The sequence below is a fragment of the Brassica oleracea genome, chromosome C8, assembly GCF_000695525.1.
Source record: "Brassica oleracea var. oleracea cultivar TO1000 chromosome C8, BOL, whole genome shotgun sequence".
Lineage (NCBI taxonomy): Eukaryota > Viridiplantae > Streptophyta > Magnoliopsida > Brassicales > Brassicaceae > Brassica > Brassica oleracea.
Window position 1 is genome coordinate 5015886 of NC_027755.1, and position 10095 is coordinate 5025980.

General features: G+C 32.5%; 1 protein-coding gene and 1 long non-coding RNA gene across 3 annotated transcripts in view; both read left to right on the forward strand.

The window, feature by feature from the left end:
- Window positions 1-1168, forward strand: part of LOC106311996 (probable serine/threonine protein kinase IRE4) — a gene marked incomplete in the record, with an annotated part of 5470 nt that extends 4302 nt beyond the window's left edge. The window contains 4 exon segments of the mRNA XM_013749363.1: window positions 60-116; window positions 257-385; window positions 484-558; window positions 739-1168. Of these exon segments, the coding sequence (XP_013604817.1) occupies window positions 60-116; window positions 257-385; window positions 484-558; window positions 739-840 (363 nt within the window).
- Window positions 1169-1926: 758 nt separating this feature from the next.
- On the forward strand, window positions 1927-5727 carry LOC106311998. 2 transcript variants are annotated; one of them, XR_001264130.1, is made up of 4 exons: window positions 1927-3069; window positions 4231-4871; window positions 4944-5268; window positions 5351-5727. It is a non-coding gene; the product is annotated as an uncharacterized LOC106311998 (long non-coding RNA). The 2 variants fall into 2 exon arrangements; XR_001264129.1 differs by having other exon boundaries at window positions 1927-2955.
- The last annotated feature ends 4368 nt before the right edge of the window (window positions 5728-10095 follow it).

Consider the following 10095-nt stretch of genomic DNA (forward strand, 5'->3'; position numbering starts at 1 on the left):
TGGTTTCTAAATGCATGCTACAGCAGAAGGATATGTAACATTTCTGGTCTCATTTCCAGGTTAAATCACATCCCTTCTTTCGAGGTGTTGACTGGGAAAATCTTGCTATGCAAAAGGTAAGAACATGACTCCGCACCTGTTTTTCTGTCAAGGCAGATTTGATAGACAAATTATTGTTAGTCGCCTGGTGAAGAGATGGGAAAAACAGAAGTCTTATAAATGATCGAGTTGTTTCCTTGTTCTTGCTTTTTGGCAGGCTGCCTTTGTACCACAGCCTGAGAGTATACATGACACTAGCTATTTTGTATCACGGTTTGGTGAAAAGAGTTGCAGTGATTCTGATACTGACAACGACAATGAATCATATCCAAACTCAGGAGACGAGGTAAAAACATCTAGAAAACTCGCATCCTTTTCTCTCTCAAGTACTTCACTTGCAAACCTCGTATCTAATGCATATCTTGGTTTCGTCTGTTTTTTAAGTTGGATGAATGCACCAATCTGGCCGACTTTGATTCTCCACCTTGCTATCTCTCGTTCATAAACTTTTCTTTCAAGGTAAAATCTCTGCTTCCTCGCTAACGCAGCTAAAAGCAAAGTACGAATCTCAATTTACTTTAGTTGACGTTGTTGGGTAATCTTGGGAAACCTTAGGAATAGGTAACGTTGAGGATTATATTATTCCGTCTTGGGATTAATTATTATCAGCTATAAGATAATGTTAATATTATGTTGCAGAATTTGTCACAATTGGCTTCGATCAATCATGATGTGTTATTGCAAAAGGATCCAGCCAAAGGAGGAGGAGGAGCCTCACCTTTTAATAGCCATGGAACGTAGAGCGTTGCTACAACCGCCAAAGCTGGCTTTATTCCACGGGTTGGTCTGGTTTGCACCTGCTTTGACGTTTGTAGCTGCTGCTGCTGCTGCTGCTACTCTCCCTTTTTTTCTATGCGAGTTCGTTACCTTGAAGGTTTAGGGTAACTATTTATGCAGTTTTGTCATAAAATCATTTGGAATGGTTTCAAATGCAAATCTCAAAACTAATTAATAGTGTGGCAACAAAACTGGCATACCCGCCCACAGCACATATCTATTACATACGCATTTGTATTATTAGATTGGTGTATATTTCAGGGTGATGAAAATAAAAGAGAGTTTCTGGTTACTGAAAATTATGGCACCCCACTTCTCTAACATTTTGTCACAGTCAATGACAAAGGCCTCTTTAGAGGAAATTTCATAATGTTGGGTTAAATAATGCGTAAAAATCGCACAACTGCTTAAACCGATTCGGACATGGAATTCAATTTTTCTGATTTTAGAGGATTATTTTTCACTTAATTTGGCATGGTAATTTTTAATCGAACCTGAAGAATAACAGTGAAAGTAAACAAAATGTACTGAATAATCATAAAATGTTTAATACATTTATCAATATTGTTAAATTGGATCCACTTTTGGGATTCACCTTTGATCTACTTTCAGATATTACAAGTGTCACTTTCTATATGTATGTCTAACAATATTAACTATTATCGATTAAAAAACTATACATACATATTGCAACATCTAATAGTTTTTAACCGGACTTGTTTACATATACATACTAAAATTAATTTGGGAAAAATTCCATATTAATACACATGGTTTTTGTCTGACCGGGAAAATACACAATTTTTTTTCATCTAAAATCCGTGTAGCCAATTTTAGTTTGGCTCGTTAACACCATTACCGATACTGTTAACATCATAAAGTAATAGTTAATCTTATCGTTTACTGTTAAACCATGGTTAATAAACTAACATTTATCTTAAAAAATGTCAATTAGTTTACTCTCTTACTCACCTCCAATAAAAAAAACCTAATTTATAAGAAAAATAGCAATTGATTTTCATTTAAAAACACCTTCTTCATTATGTCGGAATGTTCGCCGTAAGAGTGTATCTTTGAGAAGAACAATGACTTAAGAAAGCCATCGTGATTGTCGTTGTTTGGTTCTGTGAATCATTGAATTGTTTGGTTCTGTGAATCATTGAATTATTTGGTTCTGTGAATCACTCATAATCTTGTTGTTTTTTGTGTTTACAGTGACATCGATGGTGTTTTAAAGATGCACATTGGTTATGGCGGTTCAGTGTCATACAAAAGAGAGAAGTTCTCATACTCGGTGGAATTTATGTTAGAGATTTGGTCGTCGACCCGGATCTTATTACATAGTCAATTTTTGAGGATTTTATAGTAGACAGAGGAATCAAGGGTAAGGTGGAGCAGGTTTGGTATAAAGTAGCCAACGAAGATATATCTACAGCTAGGTCGATATACAAAAACAAAGATGCTAAGATTAAGAAGTTGTGTGAAGAAACAAAAGGTGTTGGTGAAGCTGATTTGTATATTGTCTATGGTCAGAATGCTGACGAAAATAAGAGTGATGATGAAGAGAAGAGTGATGATGAAATTAGAGAAGAAGTTAGTGATGAAGAAGAAACGAATGAGACTTAGATTAGAGAAGAGCAGGAAAAAGCTGTAAATGGTCAACAATCTGAGGATGAAGAACATATTTTGGGTCAAGGAGTTGATCAAGATGTTCGATTCCAAAATATGTTTTCACAGGCTGCACAGACCGAGTGTACACAACCAAACCTTGTTCATGATGAAGAAAGTGAAAGCAATAGTGAAGATGAGGAGATGAATATACAGATTCTTCGGTTGATATAGCTGAGGATGGGCAAATTTTCACAAAGAAGATGGAGAAATAAGAAGAAGAAAAAAGCAACCTCACAAAGAAGCGGTGCAGATTATGATAAGCCTCTATATTTGTGACTAATTCAAACATTTAATAATGGTGATGAGTTCAGAGATCAGCTGCTAAGATATGTCTTGAAGACTAGTTTGACGTCAAGCTTGATAGATAGGAGTCAACAAAACAAGCAGCTATGTGCACCCATGAGAATTGTAAGTGAAGGATATATTGTTCTGTTGAGAAACTAATTTTTAAGTGGCTGGTTAAGGTATATGAAAGCATCCATTGGCATTTGCCAACAGGAAAACTTCAGATAATGAAACAAGGTATTATCACCAAACTGTTCAAATAAGAAGCTAGAAGATGGCCTAAAATAAAAATTACATATATCAAAGATGAGTTGATGCATCAGTACAATGTCTCAATTTTGATATATAAGTGCAGAAAAGCAAGAAGGATTGCCTTAATTATTGTGCTAGAAACACATAAACAACAATTTGCAAAGTTGTGAGATTATGAGGCAGAGTTAAAGCGATCTGGCAACAATTGCACATGAATTATAATAGTTGAGAAGGATGGAAGGCAAGTATTTGATAGGTTCTGTGTGTGCTTTAAACCATTTAGAAGAACTTGGAATAAATTTTTTGCCCTTTGATAGAACTAGATGGTACTTTCTTGAAGTGAGAATTAAAAGGAGAGATATTAGCATATGTAGGGAGAGATGCAGAAAATAAAGATTCATGTTGCTTGGACTATAGCTAGAGGAGAGAACAAAGATTTATGTAGGGAGAGAACAAAGATTCATGTTGCTTGGACTATAGCTAGAGGAGAGAACAAAGATTTATGTAGGGAGAGAACAAAGATTCATGTTGCTTGGACTATAGCTTGGAATAAATATTTATCATGTTGCTTGGACTATAGCTAGAGGAGAGAACAAAGATTCATGGGAGTGGTTTGTTAAAAAATTGCAAGTGAACTTGAATTGGGTTCATGAACTGGATTTACTTTCATTTCAGAGAAACAAAAAGTATGTCTTTTACCTTAATAAATCACCACTTATAGCTTTCCCTTGGAAAATCATGAATATGGTTTCTCGTTGTTCATAACACATTTTCCTTTGCTTTTGGTCTATGTTGTGTCTTTACTTTTCATCTGCGTCAAAAATCATGATATATGGTCAACATTTTATTTTACATCAATGTCAATGAATAGCTTTATAATCTTATAAATGTAAATTATGTCTTCACCTCAGGTTTCAAATAGTGTCGTCTTATAAAACCTTGAATATGTTATATGTATTGTCTTTTTCCAATGTAGTATTCTTGATATGAAAAATATGTACTGGTTATATGCATGTAAAAACAAGCTTAAGGTATTTCAAGAAACTTGATTGGTCTCATTGTTTGATACCGAGGAGTTCCAGGGTCTGCAAGAGGATATCAAACTTAATTGGTCTCATTAATTTCTTTTTCTGTGTGTGTTTTCAGGGTATGGAAATTGCTCTAGCAACAGTTCTCCCAAACGAAGAGCATAGGAACTGTGCTAAGAATGTGTATGCTAATTGGAAGAAGACTTACGTCGATGAAGACAATAGACCTTTCTTCTGGAGGGTGGCTTACAATCGAACAATTTCAGAGTTTGAATCAATGATGGATGAGTTGTGTGTATTTGATAGAGAATTACATGATGACTTAAAGACATCTGATCCTAGCACTTGGTGTCGTGCTTTCTTCTCCACTGTAGCACAATCTGATAACGTCTGCAACAACTTATATGAGAGCTTAAACATGACAATTAAAAAATTCAGAGAGTTGCCTCTGATTCATATGTTGGAAACAATTAGGAGGCAAGCTATGATGTGCGTTTCTTGAAGGTGTGTGAAGGAAAACCAATGTCTACTGGATTTCTCCAAAAAATTAGTTGTTACTTTGGAAGCAGACCGAGAAACAAGCAATCGTTGTACCATATAAATTAGTAGCAATAATTTGTATGAAGTAAGATTATATGGTTTTAGCTTCGAGGTGAGTCTTTGAATAAAAACTTGTATTTGTCGGAAGTGGGACCTCACAGGCATCCCATATTGGCATGCAGTTCGGGTCATCAATGACATCAAATAAGATCCAGCTAAGTAAGTTGTTGTATATTTTATTATATCATGGTGGTTACATTTTTTTTTGATAATGTTAACATTTTTATGCAGTTATGTGATTATTACTACAAGATTCAGGTTTGGATAGAGACTTACAGGAACAACATAAAACCAGTTAATGGAGAATTTTTTGGAGGAAGGCTGGTAAAGACCCCATTGGAGTTACAAGTTTCAGGAAAATGCCCGGACGTCCTAAGAGAAAGAGGATTAAGGCAACACATGAGTTACCTTCAAGACCTAACCGATTGACTCTGATGGCAGAACAATAACATGTGGTAATTGCCAACAGGTTGGACATAACCGAAACACTTGTAAGAATGCCGCTCATGTGGTTCAAAGTCCAAAACATAAACATGGAAGACCGTTTAAAATATTTGTGAGTTATATGATATCTTCTTATCAGATTTGCCACTTATATTAATATGATAGTTTCGTATCTGAATTATTTAACATTATAGGATGAAGAAGAAACAAATCCAAAAAGACCAAAGAGACAGAAGAAAACATAGTTCCAATCTTCCATCAACACACCTGATGTTATATCTTCATGTCCCGAGGCATCTACAAGACCATCTTCGTCGATTTCCACTGATGAAACAACAAGACCACCTGCAACTGATGCATCAAGAAGACCACCTGCAACTGGTCGTGTCCGTGGACGTGGACATGGGCGACCTCTTGGAAAAGGACAAGCACGCAGAGAGGTCATTCCTAGGGGACATGAAGTCTATATAAATCCAATTACTAACAAATTATTTGAAGTTTATGGAGATAGTTCATGATTATAAGCTCTTCTTCTAAAAAATTAGTCTTTTGTTTTACAACTCGAGTTATTATGCTGTCTTTGGATGCTTGTCTTTTGTTTCACAACTCTAGTTATTAACCTTGTTAAGCTTTAGTTATTGTATTGTTTTTGTGTGCATATAGAATTTCAAAATCAAAGAACAAAATCTTATTATAACACGACAAACAACTTATTACTTGCCTTGGACAACACAACCATGCACACACTCTTACAACGAACATTCTGATAGAATGAAGAAGGGGTTTTTTTTAATGAAAATCAACTGTTCTCTTTCTTATAAATTAGAGTTTTTTATTTGGGAGAAATAAGAGAGTAAACTAATCGATATCATTTAAGATAACAGTTAGTTTATTATCCATGGTTTAACACTAAACGACAAGATTAACAGTTACTTTACGGTGTTAATAGTATTGGTAACAGTGTTAACGAGCCAAACTACATGGTCTTTAGTTGGTGTTTTAAATGAAAAAAAATTGTGTATTGTGTATTTTTTTGCCAGTCTAAAAATCTGCGTATTAAGTTGGAAATAGTAAATAAAGTTGTTTATTAATATGAAAATTTCCCAGTTAATTTTGCCTTTAAAATTCTAAATATACATATAGTTGATATATTTAATAGTTGTCTATTTTATAACTTATACTAATCATTTGAAAAGTTTGGCTTACCGGCTCTTATAGTATTATTGTGTATTAGTGAAATTAGTTTTTTATATTACATGTCCTAAAACATAATAACAATGATATATTTTTACACTAATATCTAAAAAAAATCATCAACGATATTGCATATTCTTATTAAATACATAGTGTCACCATCACTATTAATCAGCATGATCGATCATACAATATAATTATAACATATAATTCCATATTTATGTTTAGATAGTAGTTTAAAAAAAGATTATATATATATATATATTATGGTATAGTTGTGATTCACATACATATAAAATGTTGAAGTATAACTTTAAACCCTATGTTACAAAACCCTAAAATCCAAAACAATTTTTGAAAAACAATATTCAAGATTTTACCAAATATTCTACGGGATCTTTTATATTAAAATTGGTTCGTCTATTAATAAACTCTCTTTTGAATATATATATATATAGAAACTATCATACCAAATAAGTTATACGATTTTTGAATGTCTTAATAACGGATCTATTAATGGTCAGATTTTTTTATCTACAAACAACCAACCTCTTATACACACCCCTATATATTTGTATATATAATTTATGAAAGCAGGAACCTAATCGTTGCTGTATAATACAACATATCCAAAATATATTCTATTCTGTATATATCAGAAAATATTATACATAAAGCTCAAACAAATATAACTACATAATATATGCATATCTTAAACTAAATTTTCATGATTAATACACAATAAATTCATCGTTTAACCTATATCTTCTACCACTATAAATACCACCAATCTACCCCATCAAATACTAACACAAATTTCTTAAATGTTTGGTGTGAGAATGGAGGTCCCAAAAAATATAATATATATTTCTAATGTTAAACCATTTAAGACAAGTGGGTTTATCCAAGTCAAGATCATTCACACTTGGAAACATTTCAACGCACAATTTGATGAATCATTAGAAATCATAATCACCGACGAAAAAGTAATTTGACGTAAAATTAATATGATATTTTTTAAATGTCTTGCTATTAATATTGTTATAAATATTTAATGCAAGGTTCCTAATCCATGCAACATGTTGGAATAATTTAAAAAAATTGGGGAAGGTTCACATTTTTGGTTAATGGAAGAACATAAAGCATTTCACCCTAAGTCCTACATTGAGTCTATATAGACCAACAAATAATGTTTACAAAATATCTTTTATAAGCCACACCACCATTAATTCAGTGGATATAGTTAATGATGATATGTATATCTCGGTAGTTGATTGTGACACTGTTATGAGGGGTTCTCTTCTTGATTTGTAAGTTTTTATAAGGTAATCTTCATTTGGTGGTCACCAGCGTCAGCGACAAGAGTTAGCGACCAGATTCAGTGACTAGAGTCTGTTACTTGACGACGTTGTTCTTTTGAAGATTGTGCGGTTGAGCATGACAATCGTCGATGCATTGTTCGTTTTAATGTTTTACAGTTTTTGTGGCTATTGTTGATGCGTTGTTCGTTTCAATGTCGGTTGCGACCAAATGTTTACTTTTATTTGTTTTCAGTATTCAATTTTGTTTTTGATTTATATTATCTTTTGAACAGAAATATACTAATAAACTAAATATAAAATAAATGTTTAGAAACTAAAAGTCAAATGTCATAAAACTAATAAATAAAAATAAGTACAAAAGGTCAAATAAACTAGGAAGGTAAATGGTGTCCCTTACTCAACTCACTAGTAATATAATCACATAAATTTTCTATTGCTATATCTTGTGGGATATCCAACATCAACCAAATAATACTTTCCATTTAACGGATGTGGAAAAAAATCTCATTCCTCACATAATAAGTCAATACCTTTGTGTCATCTTTATTACCCGGTACACCCACATAAGCATATATGAAATTCATATCAAAGTTACATATAGCAAATAAATTCATGGTATATTCATGTTTTCTACCTTTGTATGCTTCTGCATTTCGCTTTGGATGACGAACTGAGATATCACCAAAGTTGTAATCTTTCTTAAAGAACCACCATAACTTTATTTTGACCCACCACTTCAAGAAACATTGCAACTCTTTCTTTAATATAAACATTATTCCTCTCTTGTAACTCATATCTCTTTGCTAACATCTTACATAAATTTTGAAATATTCTTTGGTTCATGCGAAACATCATAACACTTATGATATGATATGTGCATAAGTTGTTGAACATGATGTCATCTTGCGTCTTGATATGTTCTTTGAAGCAATTTATTTGGCTTAAGCACATCAAAAAATTAGGTTCATCATCCTCATCATCCTCATCATCAACATCATTCAACATCCACATAGCCACCTGCAAAATATTAAAAATCATATATATATAAGTACTGAATGCTAGTATATAAGTTGGTTTTATGAACATAAAGAATGATACCATAAACAAAATTGATTCTATAATCAATCATAAGAAATCGTAACAAAAATAATGAAACAAAGTTATACACAAAAATACACTAGAATGTTAAGAACATCTAAAAAGACTACAATCCACCATAAACCTTAACTCCAGATATATGCTCAAGATAGCTAATCTTATCATCATCACTAGGGATTATAGACGTTTGTATGTTTCCTTCATCGGCTTTGAGATGATTATTTACAGAAATGTGAAATGATGACCATTTTATCACTCTAGACAGCTCATTAATTATCTCCACTACATAGTCGAAAAGGCATTTGTGATCAAGTTCCAAGACATGTAACATATATTCAGCTAGCTTTTTTTTTTGCGAGAATTGCATTGCATACACATAAGGCTCTTGATCAGTTTTGACTTTGTATATCAAACCCTACTTTTCCTGCTCTTACCACTGACATATCAGTGTTAACTGAATCAAATTCATATTTCTTTTATGCATATACTCTAAAAGCTAAACTAGCTTCTCCTTGATGAACGTTCCATCCTTTTGCTTCAGTCACAGTAATAACACTAAAATTTGCTTCTAACATATCCATCTTTGGAAACAATTTGTTCTTATTCTTTCTTGCACCATGTGATTCATGTTAAAAAAATATATACTTAGAAACATATAAATATGTGCAAGTTATTAAAGCACGGAAGATTAAGAGAGCAATACGAAACATACAAAAAGAATATGATGCTCACATTATTAAACATGAAACACATACAACATTCTCAAAACAAATTGTACATTCAAATCAAAGAAATTATTAATATGTTAAAATTCCACCAAACAAAATTATAAAAGAAAAAACCTTAAAAAAAGTTAGTTAACACAATGCGTCTACCCCACCAAACATCTAACATCTCCAACCTTCCCATAATATCATAGACAAGCCCGGTTCTATTATTAGCCATCTTCTTAAATCTGACGTTTGTTTTTCTACTAACATCAACCTTGTTCTTGAACATGTCCCATATGTGTAGCTTACTAAATTTCTCTTCAAAATTCTTAATGATGAACTTTTTTCCAAATTCATTCATGCCAAGCTTCGTTATGTTTCCATTCATTTTCTTAACTGAATAAATGGTAAAAAGTATGGACATTCTTTGTCGGTACAACTCTAAATAACAAGTCTCATCAATAGTTAAACAAACTAAATTAGCAGAAAAACAGTCACAAAACATCTTTTTTGGTCAAGTCACAAAACATCTAAAAAACTAGATCTGCATAAAAAATTTCAGTTTAGTCATTCTTTTTGTCTAGTTGTGATTTATGTCCAAATATGAAAAATAAA